Source organism: Trachemys scripta, chromosome 5 (assembly GCF_013100865.1).
Source record: "Trachemys scripta elegans isolate TJP31775 chromosome 5, CAS_Tse_1.0, whole genome shotgun sequence".
Lineage (NCBI taxonomy): Eukaryota > Metazoa > Chordata > Testudines > Emydidae > Trachemys > Trachemys scripta.
In genome coordinates this window covers 26,283,140-26,299,841 of record NC_048302.1, presented here as the reverse complement: position 1 = coordinate 26,299,841, position 16,702 = coordinate 26,283,140, and the positions used below count along the sequence as shown (strand labels likewise).

Genomic DNA, 16,702 nt, shown 5'->3' with positions numbered 1-16,702 from the left:
GAACAAAAATCATATTTAAGGCCTATCAAAGACTTTAAGATATATATGAATTAATCTCCATTGGGAAGAAAAGTATGGCTTCAATTCAAGTGGGGTATGATTTTGTTGCCTATAACCTTATAGTGTGGTCTTTGAATTTCTCCCTGGATGGTTAGTGTTTCACTCGGGTAATGTACCCAAAATTGACCTGAGAAAGACCAACCTTTTCTGAGTTTCTTTAAAAAACAAAAAAACAAAAAAACAAAAAAAACACCAAAATTCTAATGCAAAAAGTTAATGTAGGAGGAGTTGAAATGATAATTCAGGCATTCCTGGCTCCTAGCCCAGTTCATTGCGGTACATCACATGGCTTCTCCCATTCAAATACAGGCCCCAGTTATACAAGTAGTCCCTTATATGAGGATGGCTGCGTTCACACATAGGCTCACTGAAGTCTGAGGGGCTTCACAAGGGTCCACTTGCTTGGAACAACTTGCTGGATCAGAATCACAGTTGGTAAAAAGTACAAAGTCTCTAACTATTCATCTCCCCTCCCATTCCCCCTCCTCCCCAAAAACTCATTTTCTAAGGAAGGAGTAATTGTTGGTAATACCATATAGGAATAATGGAGAGTCTGGTATTCGCCTTTTGGTGTAGCATGAAGCCTGATTATGTACCTTGCTGTACCATGTACCTTGGGAGCTGAGGATTATCTGATGCTCCTTGCCTGCCCCCAACAGACAAATTGTAAGTGTTTTTCAATTCCAGCTCTAACCAGACAGAACTTACTAAGGCTACGTCTTCACTACCCACCTGAATCGGTGGGTAGAAATCGATCTCTCGGGGATCGAATTATCGTGTCTCGGGACGCAACAATCGATCCCCGAATCGATGCTTGTACTCTACCAGCGCAGGTAGGAGTAAGCGCCGTCGAGGGGGGAGCCGCAGAGGTGGATTTGCCACCGTCCTCACAGCGGGGTAATTCGGCTCGGATACGTCAAATTCAGCTACGCTATTCGCGTAGCTGAATTTGCGTATCTTAAATCGACCCTCCCCCTCCCCCCTCCTGTAGTGAAGACGTAGCCTAAGATACAGAACCAGACCTTAAGAAAGCTGAGTCTGAAGGCCCAATAAGAAATGTGAAGTAGGGCCATCTCACTTTAAAGGGAGTGGCATATGGCCAGGCATATTATGGCTATACAATTCTGCCTCCTCCCCTTTCCCCCCCCAAAAAATACTAAAGACTAGCCTGATCCTGGAAATTTTTGTTCAAGGTGGACAGAAACAGCTGTTCTGATAGGTATGTTGGGATAAATTACATAGTCTGGGGGATCCTGCCTACCCAGGAAATTCATAAGATCTGTCCAAGATCTATAACCAATTTGATACTGACATGGGTCTGACGAAGTGGGTATTCACCCACGAAAGCTTATGCTCCAATACATCTGTTAGTCTTAAAGGTGTCAGAGGACTCTCTGTTGCTTGATACTTTCAGTTACTTTAGGACAGTGGTGTTCACAGAGGTCTTGGAAGGACAGCTTGATATAAATACCCATATATCTAGTACTGCATTTTGCTAGTTAGAAAAGAAATCAGAATAGCGAGAGTAGAGTGTCACAGAGTATATGGAGGGGAGGGACAAGAGTGGGGAATCCTCTCCTTATCTAATGTTAATTACATAGCCCAGTAAGTCTCTATATGAGGTAATAATTTGCAGTATATACATACCATATATTTAAAAAATAAAAGAACACCTCAGCTATACCCCATGGCCTTGCAGGCATATAAGCACTCATTCTCGTAGAGATCATGGGAATAAAAACAATCTTGAAGAGAGATTTAAATAAGGAAGGGTAGGGTTCTCTTTGACCAGTTTAGGATAGGCATTACATGAATGAAATAATACCTGAGTGGGGAGCAGTTGTGATGTCACAAAAAAGGGACTATGGCTTTATGCAGGGGAATAATGAAAATCTATGTAATGCAAAAACATGCTTGTAACACAATATCATGAGACAATCTCAAAATAGTGTGAAAATGTCAGGAACACTCAATCATGTGACCACACAAATGATGACACACGGAAACACCATGATGATATGTAGAACCCTCGGCTCCCCCTTACTGCACCAACTCTGAAGAACAAAATAATGTTGCAACATAATGATGTAAAATTCACAATGGATGGCAACCATGACGGAACTTCCAAGTAACAGCAACTTATTTTCATGCAAATAACCTTGGCAATAAACAGGAAAGAGAAATACATATGTCTCTCAATGTAACTTTTTTTTTTAAAAAGTCAACATGAGACACTAGTGAATCTTGATCGGAGGGTATCAAGAATGAGATTGGGGGGGCATAAAGACAAGACTGGCAGATGTTTCTGTCCACTCCCACTGCAGGAACAGTGCTCTGTTGTTATTATTATTAGCTATGCATTTCAAGACAGGTATCCTACTAGCCACTCTCTCCCACAACACAGGTCCCGGTAGGTGCAGGAGGGCTCTGCATGGAGCACCCTGTAGGGGCGGGGCCAGCTTGTAGTACTGTATCTGACGCCGCACCAATATTGTTACTAGTGCAGCAGGTAATTTTATGTCCAAGTTTTCCAATGTTCCGCAGACCCTTCCCCCTATGGAAAAGACTGGAAGTTCTTCCTCAAGAACAGTCACCATGTCTTATGAACACCTCTCGCTTGTACGCAGAGCGCCATGAGAACACCCTGGGCGCGTTTCCCCGGTCGTTGCTTGTAGATGTAGGTGTGTTTTGCTATATCTGATGCATAACTGCGCAATAACAACAGCCACACTGCCCAGGGACAAACGGGGGTAGGGGTGGGACACTAGTGGGGGGTCACGTTTTCCCTCCTTCCCCGGGAAACTTTTTAGCGTCCAGACAGTCCTGCTGACGTTTCAAACACAGCGAGACTTTGTGGGGCCCATGTATTTGCATTGCAGACTCCCCTGCCCTTGACGCTTCTTACCGGGCTCCACCGCTCTGGGGCAACCGCTGCAAGCAAACCAGCAGCCCAGCGCCTCGCCGGCGGAGCGATGCTTCAGTCATCGCCCTAAGGGGGAGTGGCAGCCTGTCGCCCGGCCCTGAAGAGGCGGCTCCAGCGGCAGCGAGCGAGCGCGCATGCACCGGCTCGGGCGGCCCCTTTGAGGAGCACGCTTGGCGGGGCTCTGCGGGAGGACCGGCTGCGGGGGCCCATGGCGAGCGGGGTAAGGCGCATGGAACGTTCCCCGGGAGGGGAGGAACGCGAGCGCTTCCCGCGGCCGCGCTCCCGGGCAGAGGGGGGCTCGAGCTGGCGGCGAAGGGGGCTGCTGGGCAGGCAGCGCGGAGGGAGGCTGCCGTGCAGGAGGGCCGCGTCCTAGCTCGCTAGCTGGGCTGCCGGGGCGCTCCCAAGCGACCGCAGTGCTCTTCTGATCCGCACTCCCAGCAGGCGACCTGCTGGAGCTGGGGTTTGCGAGGCCCTTGGGGCTGCTCACGCTGGAGTTGCCCGGAGTTTTAGAGCAAGCAGGTGTTTTCCTTAAATCACAGTACAGGAAGCGGGACATGGAGGGTGTTCTTCCATAGTGTCCATCGCATGAGATTAACTTGTACTGTTGCTTTTTCTTAAGCTTTGCGATGCAAGCACACAGCATCGTTTAGAGTACACCATGGAATTTATTATCTATCACTTCTGTTGTGGTAGCGGGCAAAGACCCCAGTTGGGAACACGGGTGTTAAGTGTTGTATACAATGTCATGGTCCTGTCCCAAAGAGCTTATGACCTGGAGTCCTAGTGAGTTCAATAGAATTGCACACATGCATAATGTTATTCATGTATGTGTCTGCAGGAGTGTGGGCCTAAGATGACAAGTAGCCTGGCACAGATAAGATCAGGGAGACCTATCCATGCATTCTTGACTCCAAAGAAGAACTATGATAATTATAAATGTGTTTGCCCCAAAGGGGGAAATATTTATACATCAATCTGGAAGGCTGGGTACATAATTAGTTGGGAAACTTGTTACTATCATCTGCCTGTTTGACCCTTTGTGGTTGCTGTGAAAAAGATTGGTATATCAATCTCTCCCTCAGGGGTTCTCAAAAGTCATTGCACTGAGACCCTCTTCTGACAACAAAAGTTATTACAGGACCCCAGGAATAGAGACTGAAGCCTGAGCCTGCACAAACCCTGCTCTGTGGATGAGGGTGCCAAAGCTGAAGCCCAAAGGCTTCTGCCCCAGGTGGTGGGGTTTGAGCTTCCGCCCCAGGCCTCAGCAAGTCTAAGCCAGCCCTGGCGACTCCATTAAAACGGGATCACAACCCACTTTGGGGTCCTGGACCACAGTTTGAGAACTGCTGCTCTACAGCTATAAGATCAGCAGATACTGTTCACCCAGTGACAATGAGTTGGCCATTTCACGTAACTATTTCAAAATCTCTTGAGAGTCTAACTCTACACACTGCTTTCTTCCCCTCAACTGCATCCTACATCACCAGTCTGTCTGAGTAGGTAAAATAATTAAATGATTGCCCAGACCGTGAAAGCTTGTCTTACCAGCTGTTCCAAAATAAGATGCAACTTCTACAACTGTTCTAGTGGGCTCAGCTGTAATGGCATAAACAGAAAATGATTGTGCGTTTTGGAGGGCTAGCTTGATTGAATTAATAAAGATACTGTTTTGATGCTAATATCTGTAATAAAGAGCAAGAAAAATACAGCAAATAATCTTTTTCAAATGTTGTCTTCAGAGCCTCTCAATGAAGCAACAGAAAATTAAATTTCAGCCTAATAATTTCTTAACAAAACTTTGATACCCTAATTTCAGTTCTTAATATTCCGGGGGCTTGGATAAACATTAACTGGATAAACATTATTTCAGTCTCCTCTATAAAGGCTACACTTTTAGACTGAACAGCATGTTGTAGACTGAGAGGTACTTGGAATGAGCCTTCTGCAACATCTTGTCATATCTGTTGAGTTGTCATATCCTTTTTTTGCTTTTTATTTTTAGAGGTATTTATGCAGGGAAAACTAGGAACTTTTACCTTTATTTTTTTTATTGTAAATTTAAGATGTGTAATGTTTGTTCATTGAATGTTCACAGCCAACTATTAAGGTCTACATCTATTCTATAACTTTTATTTTTTAAGCCATCTCTTTATTTAAATAACCCATTCACATTTTGAAAACATTTACTCTTAAATGCTCACATTTAATTTGAGAGAATGAATCAGTTTTCATATTGTGGAAAAGGGCTTAATTGAAAACTCCCAAGTTATTTACTGGTTGACAATTCCTCTTGTACTTTGATCCCTAGAAATTGACTAGATTTCCTGGCAAACTTTCAGGAGTTTAGTCACAATTCCCCAAGAGCAAAGCAGTGTAACTTGTTGGTTTCTATGCAGCTGCTTTCCCAAAGTTAATATATCACATTTATTATATGCATACAGACAATAATGCAGAACAAACTAGCCTGAAGTTTGTGGAAAAGGGCTGGGAAAGAAGTAACAAAGGCCTTTTATGCTTGGGGGAAGTTGATTGTTATGGCTATTCCAGTATAAGGTAACTATTTTGGAATAGCTCCCCCATGTTGGCACTCAGTTTTGGAATAATTACTCCGTTCACAAAGCAATAGTTATAGCTATGCCAGTCAATTTCCCTGTGCAGACAAAGCCTTAAATTCAGCTTCAAAGTTCATTAGAACAGGCCTCTGTGTTCTGTGGCAAGCTATTGCATGTAGCATTTCACTGAAAAAGATGCTGCCTTGTGTGGTTAAAAAGGAATACTACCAGCATAAGATTTTTCCATAGCTCCTCAGACAATTGAACTGAAGCTCATCAGACTTGTAAAAAGGGAAATCTAAGAGCAGTTCAGATCCTCATTCTCACAGGACCCAACTCTGCGCTTGGTTGCATGGATGTAACTCCTGCTGACTTCCTCAGCTGGAAGTGCATCCATGTAACTGGAGGCAGAATTGGAGCTATTGATTAAAAAAAAAGTTGCTTTTTCAAGAATCTAAGTTCTGTTTATCTTTAAAATGTTTCTACCCTACTTGATTGAAAAAGTGAGCTTCCCCAGATAAATAAATGCAGTGTAGTCTTAGGGTGAAATTCATCCATGATGCTGAAGCCTGCACAGAGTCTTGGTTGTGAGCAGTTCTGCTGGCAGAGTGGTCACACAGAAGTAAGTATCTGTGCATCCCCTATGCATTGCATAAAAGTTCTCTGTGCTGGCCACATGTAGTCTGCTGCAGAAAGCCACAATGGGAGCAGGCTGGGTGGGGGGCAACAGTTTGACCTCTGTGTTAATCCAAACTCTTTATGTGAGACAAATGGCTTAACTGAATTTTCCAAGTTTTGAAATCTTGATTATGTGTACTGCTGGCACTAGCTACAGAAAAACACCATGTGCCTCACATAAATGCTGATTGTTTATTTTAAAATGTCCCTAGCTTTATCTAACATTTTTCATATGACTCTTTTCCCCCCTTCCCCATTACCACAACATACTGTCTTCAAAGTACTAAAATAACACTTTTTTAAGTCTTGGTGGTTCTTGCTTAAGTTCCTGAAAGCAAATGTAGGGTGACTGTCCCTTTGTTCTAAAGTCATTGGGAGTTGAGGGTAGGATCTGACCTATAACTTCGTATCTGGGATTATTTCCAAAAATTAGTAGCCTTTCTTTTGTTTTTCCCTCCAGTGCACAAGAATTATTATAAATGAACAGTGCAATAACTCTGCTCTTCTTTCTCATTTAGGTTATTAAATGCAAGGCCGCTGTTGCCTGGGAGGCAGGTAAACCACTCTCTATAGAAGAGGTAGAGGTTGCACCACCAAAAGCACATGAAGTCCGTATTAAGGTAACTTAAGCAAATGTTTATGGCCTGCTTTACGGTTTGTACTTTGGGAGACCAAATAATAAAGCTGAATAATTTGTTTGCCCTTGTAGAAAAAAATGTTGAATTTACAGTGTTTGTGTTATCTGTTTGTTTGAAACCTAGGTAAGACTCTAAAGAAAATGATGGTGTCTGGTTTTTGGGATGGCATAAAATGAAATGGCTGCTGGTCTGAGGCCTAACATTTATTTTGGTCTTGGGCCAAAGCCTAAAAATCACTGCTATTCTGAGGGATCAGTAGCAATTTCAATCCGTCTGAGCGAGAAACGTGTGCTTTATCCCAATGGAAACCTGACCTCATTTATTTATTTATTTTAATTTTTCAAACTGTATGTGACATTCAGTGCTAGTCCTTTCAGTTCATAATTTATCAGACCTCAAACTCATCACTGTGATTAGCATCTTGCACACTCCAGATCTTCACTTCTGATTCTAACAAGACTTTTAATAGGCAGTATCTCCCAAACTAATATATAGGATGCAACCTCCATGCAAAGAGTCCACATGAGGTCCTGTGTGCTACTTAACACTTCTATTAAGAACTTACGTTGGATTTATGTGGTGCTTATAATGTTATATGGACCCTCTATACAGGGTGATTTCTTTCTCCCCCCCCCCCCCCCACCCTCCGTTTAAGATTGATCCCATTTGAAATCTGGGGTACCACATTGTTTTCAAATCGCATAGAGCACTGGCTTTAGCAGATCTTGAGCCAGCAGCCGCCAATTTTACGTCCGTGCTGAAGGGATGAGAGTCAAGCAGAGATCAAAGCAATGTGATTATTTTTTCAGGTCCAATATATCTTGAGTTGCTGGAGCTAAAAACACTTTGGTTAAACTACTACAAAAGTCTTCAGAATCAGTGAATTCACCCTAGCACTAGTCTTGGATTACTGAGCAGGAAAAATATTTCAATACCAGTTATCTCTTTTTACATTCTCCTTCATTACCTCCAGAATATTTCAGATTATTATAATATTCCTTTAGGTTGTTGCCACTGCTGTCTGTCACACAGATGCCTATACGCTGAGTGGTGCTGATCCTGAGGGGTGTTTCCCAGTGATCTTGGGTCACGAAGGAGCAGGAATTGTGGAGAGTGTTGGGGAAGGAGTAACTAAATTAAAACCAGGTAGGAAAACATTTGGCTCTTCACAAGCGCTTTTTCTACTTTCTTTGGAAATCTTGCTTCACGAGAATAAATTGCTCCAACTTGTCCATTGAAAAGCAGAATTAGCGAGCTGCCGTGATGTTTTTGTTGGGCTATACCTGCCTAAAATTTTCCTTCATGCGGGTGGTCCAATACTAGTCTAACTAATGTGCTCTTGGTTTACTATTCAGAAGAGAGTAGTTTACAGGATTATGATGTAATATTGTATGGAGAAACTATTTGTGTTCTAAAAGTGTCAGTTGTTTTTAACCAATTGAACAATTAGAGATAACAGCTGTCTAGATATTCTGTTTTTTCCATATAGGTTTTACATCTTTGTTCCTATTTGTTCTTGTTTAACTTTAGATGGAAATTGATTGATTGTTTACTCAGACATGAGATGAATCAGGGTTTTTTTTATACACAGCACTTTACAAAACCTGTACTTTGTCATTCTATATTTGTAAGTGTATTGGAGACTTCAAATCCACAAATAAGACTGCATGAATGATTGCCCCCATTAAAATGTCATGGTATTGACCATGTTAACATTTGACCACATACCAAATGTGTGTATGTTTCTTTCATATTATCCTTTCAGCCTTTAAACAGCTAGTCATGTGAAATGTTTCTCTCATTATGTTCTCTAGGTGACACAGTCATCCCACTGTACATCCCACAATGTGGAGAATGCAAGTTCTGTTTTAACCCTAAAACCAATCTCTGCCAAAAGATAAGGTTGATGCACTTTTTTTCTTGATATACACAGAACAATAATTGTTCCATGTAGCTCACTTATGTAACAAAATTTAACTGAATTTGTATCAAATTGTTTTGACTTCATGTACCATCTGATTAAATGCAGAGCAAGGTCACGTAGTTGGAAAGATGTATGTTTTAGGTTTGTTATGCAATACCCATTTTTTTTTCTCCCTTTTTTCAAGGCTTGGTAGTCATTTGTTTTGTTTTTTGTTTTTGTTTTTTTTTGGTGTTTTTTTTTTTGGTTTTTGTTTTTTGTTTTTTTTTTTGGTCTCCTTTTCTGGTCTTACTTAAATTCACTTCTTTGTGTGTGGCTGTGATACTGTGCTATGAATACTATCATTTGTCAAGGTATCTAGTAACAGAGGATGTATTCAAAATTCTGTTTGATTCAAGTGGTAGCTTATCATAGAAAATTATTGCCCTTTGAATGAAGAAAGAATGACTCGCTGTGGTCAATATGTTCAACCCAAGGAACAGTAGTTCTCCCTTTATAAACAAGAATCAGTCTGTTTTCTACCCTTCAAAATGTCTTTGTCCTAAAATGAGATGCACTTCAGTTAGCCTTTGCTAAGTTGTTGCATGTTTAGATCTCAGTCATGTAAACCAGTGGCTCTCAAGCTTCCCAGACCACTATACCCCTTTCAGGAGTCAGATTTATCTTGTGTACCTCCAAGTTTCACCTCACTTAAAAATTACTTGCATACAAAATCAGACATAAAAATAAGTGTCACAGCACAACCCTATTACTGAAAAATTGCTCACTTTCTCATTTTTAACATAATTATAAAATAAATCAATTGGAATATAAATATTGTACTTACATTTCAGTATATCATTTATAGAGCAGTATAAACAAGTCATTGTATGAAATTTTAGTATGTACAGACTTCGCTAGTGCTTTTTGTGTAGCCTGTTGTAAAACTAGGTAAATATCTAGATGAGTTGATGTACCCCCTGCAAAACCTCTGCATGCCATTTTAGCAGACCCAGATTAAATCGCAAGTAAACACTAGCATGATCTCCTAGTTTCCATTCATGCATACCACAAAACCACTGTCCACTAAGATGGGATTGGCAGAGGCTGCTCAGAAGAGACTTGGGATATGTCTATACTGCAATCACAGGATGTGATGTGTTGGGTTTTTTTTGTTTGTTTTTTGTTTTTTTAGTTCATGTAAACGTAGCCAAGCTAGCTTGATTAAGGCCAACTAGGGAACCAGTAGCACTGAAGCCACGGCAGTACATGCGTCTGGGCAAGTAAACAAGCCTGCTCAGAACCCTGAGTAGTTACTTGAGTGGCTACCCCACGCTGGAGCCTGTGCTGCCTCAGCGTCACTGCTCGGATACCCAAAGTAGCTAGAGTAAAGCTAGTTCAGGTATGACTGCACAAATTGCAAATGATACCCCACCATTGCAGCATAGGCATACCCTGGGACTAAAAGAACAGAGGATACAGTGGGGCAGGAGTGGGGTGTGTTGGAAAGAGCAGTTATGGTTTATTGGGATTGTGTGGTTTGCTGAATGTCTGGGTCAGAGTGCTGTTAGGTCCTGCTTCATCAAAGCGCAGTGGGACTTAAATGAATTCTTAAGAACTTTGATGAATTGAGGCTTTGGCGCGTGATCCAAAGGCTGTTAAAGCCAGTAGAAAGATTGCAACAGGCCTGTAGTCTCTAACTTTCATGAACTCAAGCTTTACTTAAATGTCTTCAAAATTTTGACTCTACGGGTAATCATGTAGCTAAATCTCCATGCACTGCTCAGAAACTGTACCACTTGATGGAAATTAAGTCACTTCCTAGACTCTCTCCTATCACTTTCTGTGACACCGCATTAAATATGATTTGTTGTATTGTTTTTTCAGAGTTACCCAAGGAAAAGGACTGATGCCCGATGCTACTAGCAGGTTCACCTGCAAAGGAAAGCAAATTTACCACTTCATGGGGACTAGCACCTTCTCTGAATACACTGTTGTGGCTGACATCTCTGTGGCTAAAATTGATGCTGCTGCTCCTCTGGATAAAGTTTGCCTATTGGGCTGTGGAATTTCAACAGGCTATGGCGCTGCCATCAACACTGCCAAGGTATGGCGCCTTGCTGCTCACTCTCTCTTCCACGTAACTGTGGCTAATGACGTTAAACTGGAAATAAAAGTACTGCCATGAAAATCTGTTAAGGCTGGGCTTGGAGAAAGTAAGACCAGAGGAACAGTCATTGAGTGGGAGAAGGGACATGTGCTCACCACTTCCTTTCTTCCTCTTCCACTACCAAATTTGACAGAGAGCCAGACCTAGTAGGAAACAGGAAGATTGACCTGGGCTTCCCACCTGTTTAGCCTCAGCAGACACAGTCAGATCAAAAACCCTGTTCCTCCTCCTCCTCCTCCTCCTCCTCCCAGCTCTCTTTGTGCAGAGTGGGGTAGAGAAAGCATTTCTTGATGGAGGCAAGTGGATGTGAACAGGAGCCACCTTGAACTGTGCAGGGATTTGTTTGTGGATGGATATTATGGGTCAGTTGGGGTTACCTTATAGTAAGGACAGACTTGTACATATTGACAAGGTTGACAATGTTGCAATGATCTCTGGTTCCACCTGTTCTCATGCCACCATCCCATTACGTGTCAAGTTCTCCCTCTTTGTTTGGGGGTGGAGGGAGGAACCTTCCCACGGTTCTAGTGGAGACCCTGAGCCACTGCCCACCTTTTGGGCAAGGAGTAAACTTAGCCCATTATAGCCCTTCAAAAACAATTCATAGACAAGAAAAATCTCTGGCTTACTTCCCTACCTCTGCACGATAATGACTCTCAACTTTGGATTTTTATTCTTTATTTTTCTTAATATTTAAATAATCTGTATTTTGTCACACACATGGAAGGATGTGTTTTCTCTTTCCTCTCTCCTGATCTGATTTCTCTTGCTTTGTTAGGTGGAACCTGGTTCTACCTGTGCTGTCTTTGGATTGGGAGGAGTTGGGCTGGCAGTTATTATGGGCTGTAAAGTGGCTGGAGCTTCCCGGATCATCGGCGTTGATCTCAACAAAGATAAATTTGCCAAAGCTAAAGAGTTTGGAGCCACTGAGTGCATCAACCCTCAGGACTTCAAGAAACCCATACAGGAGGTGCTGGTTGAGCTTACTGATGGTGGAGTGGACTACTCTTTTGAGTGCATTGGGAATGTTGGTGTCATGGTAAGCATGCACATGGTAGTACGGAAAGGGAAGTTTAACTATGACTTGGGACAGTTAATTACCTTAAGAGAAAGACAAGCCCCTTTCTGTTTACAAGGGAGCATTCTATCATCTTTCTTTTCTATCGAGAGTAGCCTGGTACTACTTATACAGTAGACTAAAAGGGTCTATTTCAACCAATCCCAATTATAAAATGAAAGACAAGTTACTGCTTAGGTGGAAAACAGCTCCTTTATGTTCTAAAAATGGAAAAAAATTAGTCATGCAAACGCTGACAGTGCTGAAAAATAAAATATCAGCAAATACACTCTGATTTCATATTTTCATCCCACATGACAAACTAAATACCTTAATTACAATATTGCTAGGAAGTAACGCTAGATGGAAAATAATTCTTTCAGTAACAGCATAGATCAGATTGTTCCTTCGAAGTACAATCCAGCATCCATTGAAATAGGCTCCATTTGACTCCAGGTGGGAGTTGAGACTGCACCGTGTTTTAAAAACAAACCAAAAAAAAGTGTGGGACAAGGTGTGGGAATATTGGCCATTTTACCAGTTAAATTATATATACACTTGTCAAAAAAAAAATTCTTAACTAGGTACAGCATCACTGACTTACTCTCAATATTAAAAAAAAAAAAAAAAAATGGTGAAATCTGTCAGGCTACATAGCATCAATATATAATAGGTGCTTCTTACCAGTGATTAGCTTTATTTTTTTCTGTCTAAAGAGGGCTGCCTTGGAATCCTGTCACAAAGGCTGGGGAGTGAGTGTGATAGTTGGAGTAGCTGCTGCTGGGCAGGAGATCTCTACCCGTCCCTTCCAACTAGTAACAGGTCGCACGTGGAAAGGGACTGCGTTTGGAGGTAACTTTCTGGCATACTGATGATCTCTCTTATCTACTAAAAAAAGAGGGGAAAAGTACAGTCTTCCTCTGTATTTATGTGAGAAACTGGTTCCTATTAAGTCCTTCTTAGTGAATGTGATGGAGTGAACTACCATCTGGCTTTTCAAATATAACCTCTTATAAATAATTGTCCCGCCCCAGACAAGCTGTAAATGATCAGCCTTCTGTTGCACATTATGAATTTAAAATGCAAGTAGCAGCCATAATGGGAAAATTTCTCCTGGGCAGTTCTATGGCTGTATCATGGTTGAGGTGCAAATAATCACTTGAAGACTTGAGCAATAACAAGAAAAACAGCTCATCTGGGAAATGGGGAATAATGTAAACATGTTTGTAAGTAACTGCACTGTTAATCACTGAGCAAATGGAATCATTGAGCTCTGTTGTGAGGATGCATAGGTTGTGGTGCGTGGTTTTAAGACCGTAAAAGGGGGGATCCTTTAAGAAGAAACTGTTTAGACGTAAGTCAGGAATGAAAAGCTTCTGGAGTCTTCGCAAAGCACCACTTTTATGTAACTCTCTTCCACGCAATACAAAGCTGTGCTGTGGTCTCATTCTAAAATACACAAATGCAAAACAGGAAGAGGGCTCAGAGCCAGTTTTCTGAGGTGATCTAAGCTAGACATTGAACACAGGTCCCTGCAGTGAAAAGTAATGCACTTCACAAATGAGGACCTCAATTTTGACTGGTCATTTTAGATGTACTCGTGCATTCTTTACTCCAGTGCTATTCTACAGCCAGCTGGGTATGGATATTATGACATGATCCCAGGATCGATCTCGTACAAAGAAAACTGAGCTTTAATGACTAATACTATTGGGGGGAGGGCAAGGTTGATACATTTTATTTCCTACCTCTGCCCTAGGATGGTTTTGAATTTACTGGGTAAAAAAAGTTTGTTTTGGGTTTTTTTCAGGTTGGAAGAGTGTAGAGAGTGTACCAAAGCTGGTGGCTGAATACATGTCAAAAAAGATCAAAGTTGATGAATTTGTGACACACACTCTGCCTTTTGACAAAATTAATGAAGCTTTTGAACTGATGCATGCAGGAAAGAGGTAAGTTTAAATGTCTTATATCCGTAACATTGAATAGCTCAATAAGAGTTTGTAGGGCACTGCTATGTTCCTCCTTCCCCTACCCATGCATCCCCTTTGTGTTTCAGATATGCTGTGTGAATTGCTATGCAGTAAGTGTGTTCATGCACAACTAGAGCAACTCATTGCTCAGTCTCTGTTCCTAGCTTAATGCTGCAACATCAACCTCTATTTTGGGTGGGGACAGGTGAAAGGCAAGGAAAATTACAATGGTTGGTGTTTGAGCAGAGGAGGAAACAAACCATAAACTGGAAAAAGAGAGAACTAAAGCCATAAAGGACAAAAATAAAAAAAGCTAACTTCAAGCACCAGAATAAAAGTAGAGACCGAGAAGGAAACAACAAAAGAAAGTACTTAATTCAGAACAATTAGCATTTTAGATTACACTAGAACCTCAGAGTTACAAACTGACCAATCAACCACATTCCTCATTTGGAACTGGAAGTACACAATCAGACAGCAGCTGACCAAAGATGACACAAAATCGCAACTACAGTACAGCACTGTTAAACGTAAACTACTACAAAAATAAAGGGAAAGCAGCATTTTTCTTCTGAATAATAATTTCAAAGCTGTATTAAGTCAATGTTCAGTTGTAAACTTCTGAAAGCAAAATTTTGTTCATTACGAATAACCTCCATGCCAGTGTTCATAACTCTGAGAGTCTACTGTACTTCATTAAATAGTAGATTTAAATTTTATGTTCCTCAATGTATTTTAAATAATTGGCTGATTGTTAATATTGAATCTAACCTAGCTATCATCTGGTAGTAAGCTGTTAATGTCCAGTTTACATTTATTAACATGCTGGAGTTGTTCTGTCTTTTATCTTGTTCACCAATGGATTTTTTTTCCCCCTAACATGTGACTGGAGGCAGAACTAAAGAACCTTCAGTCACTGGCTGTGACTTAACTCTGCCCATGTTATCTTACCCGGAGTTTCTTCTCGGCTCAGGTAAATGGCAAGATTGTGCTGCCGTTTGCAAAGCAAGCTTCAGCTATAGCAATAAGTAAATTCAAGACACTTTTCCTCAGGAAAGGTGAACTGAGGCTGTCATTTAGCTTGGTGCAAGCCTGAAGGAAAAAACATGAACATTATTTATAGATTGTGAATCCGCGCAAGAGCAATTCTGCCACCTGGTGAATACCAAATGACACATCACAAAAGCATAATACAGTCCAGGATCTGTTCCAGTCATAGTATATCCCTGGCAACCTTTGTGAAAGGGATGGTCTGGTTCTCTCCCTGTAAAGCAAAGACTGGATCTACTCATGGATGTTATATAACATTTCTCTTTGCACGTAAAGGAGAAGAGAGCCTGTCCATAGACACAATGGCAGAATCCACAGCTGTGACTTAGAGCCTAAGAAGGTTTAACTCAAAGGAAAAGGCAACATCCAGTTTCAGTCTTAGAAATAGCATTAAGTTTTGTTCTCCAAGCTGATGAGTTCCATGCCTGTAAGTCAAAGGCCAAACTACTGGGAATTCATCAGGATAGTAAGTGAGCGCTTTAAATCCAACTCCTAATTGAGTTTCTAAACAATCTGTATGAAATAGCTATCTTCCCCCTAGAAATAAAAGCAGGATTAATAAATGGTCCAGGTCACCTACCTATTAAGAGCATGGATAAATGGAGAAGGGAAAAATCAATTGGTGGACATGATAGGAATCAGACACAAACACGTTTTTTTTACTAGTAATTAAATTTTATATTCTCTAACACTGACAACTGCAGACACTGCATTGCCTGCACATATCCAATTAACTTGTAGGAAAGGAGACTTAAAACGTATCCGATTTATAACTATTTAGTGCACTTCTGTGCTCCCATGTAAGCACCCTCTCTGAAATTTAAATAAAGAGCTGTTTTAAATTCAGGCTGGGGAAGAAGAAAATGCATTTAAAGCCATCCATTTGACTCAGTTGACAAACGGTCACAAATACTGAAAATTGACTTTAGAACTTTGTATAGGTTTTTTATAAATATTCTCAAATCTAAATTTAGTGTGGAAGAACATACTCACACCTTTTGAAGTGAGCGTTTAAAGAGTATAATGTAGGGAACTGAAGACATTAACGAACATGACTGACCGGTTTCTCAACTTACCAGATAACTCAGATTAAAAAAAGGAAATATTAATTTGAGAGAGGATGGGAGGCTTGCTCTTAGATGAGAGGTAGGATTAAGTAACATTTCAAAAACAGTGGTGAAAGTCTTACTGATACCTATTGTCGTATTTTTTTCTTTTGTTGAAGCATTCGAAGTGTCCTGAAATTTTAAGGATCCCGAAGATGGAACCTGCCAGTCTTCTAGTTAATGGAGCTTTTTGAAGATGTGTAGGATCAGCTGGAGAGAAAATTCAGTTGTGATGGGAAAATCATCTGCTTTAGGATCATAGTTTCTATTAAATCATAGGTAACCTGATCTCAGACTAATGATAAATACTAAATCCAGTTATGAAACTAATGCTGGTTGTGGTCATGAAAACGTTTTATTCTATACTAGTCACTCCTGATTTCTGACAGTGCCTAAATCTTTAAAGCTGCGGGATAGTTTTTTTGTAAACACCACCTAGAAACTTTCACTCCTCAGTCATTGTGTTTTCTCTACTTCTAAAAAGTTATTAGATGGACTACGTAACACCTAAAGGTCTGTGGATTGCAGATGTGTACAGAGAAACTCTACCCCCATGCAAAATGGGGTGGGGAGAAGACCCAGTTGTATCTGCAACAGC

General features: G+C 41.1%; 1 protein-coding gene and 1 long non-coding RNA gene across 2 annotated transcripts in view; one reads left to right on the top strand and one right to left on the bottom strand.

The window, feature by feature from the left end:
* LOC117877951 overlaps positions 1-3,043 on the bottom strand; it is a 51,457-nt gene extending 48,414 nt beyond the window's left edge. Inside the window, exon 1 of the long non-coding RNA XR_004645860.1 lies at positions 2,966-3,043. This is a non-coding gene — a long non-coding RNA (uncharacterized LOC117877951). The remainder of the gene's footprint in view (positions 1-2,965) is intronic.
* A 6-nt stretch (positions 3,044-3,049) lies between these two features.
* LOC117877948 (alcohol dehydrogenase class-3) lies at positions 3,050-16,281 on the top strand. Its single transcript, XM_034771633.1, has 9 exons — positions 3,050-3,203; positions 6,732-6,833; positions 7,856-7,997; positions 8,666-8,753; positions 10,639-10,858; positions 11,700-11,960; positions 12,695-12,830; positions 13,789-13,927; positions 16,224-16,281. Exons 1-9 carry the CDS (start codon positions 3,192-3,194, stop codon positions 16,246-16,248), a joined length of 1,125 nt encoding a protein of 374 aa, XP_034627524.1. The 5' UTR covers positions 3,050-3,191; the 3' UTR covers positions 16,249-16,281.
* The last annotated feature ends 421 nt before the right edge of the window (positions 16,282-16,702 follow it).

What these genes read in the sequence shown, in the direction of transcription:
- LOC117877948 (XM_034771633.1), top strand. An exon ending in AGTAACTAAATTAAAACCAG is followed by an intron (nt 7,998 to 8,665) that starts GTAGGAAAACAT and finishes TATGTTCTCTAG; the next exon opens with GTGACACAGTCATCCCACTG. An exon ending in CTGCCATCAACACTGCCAAG is followed by an intron (nt 10,859 to 11,699) that starts GTATGGCGCCTT and finishes TTGCTTTGTTAG; the next exon opens with GTGGAACCTGGTTCTACCTG.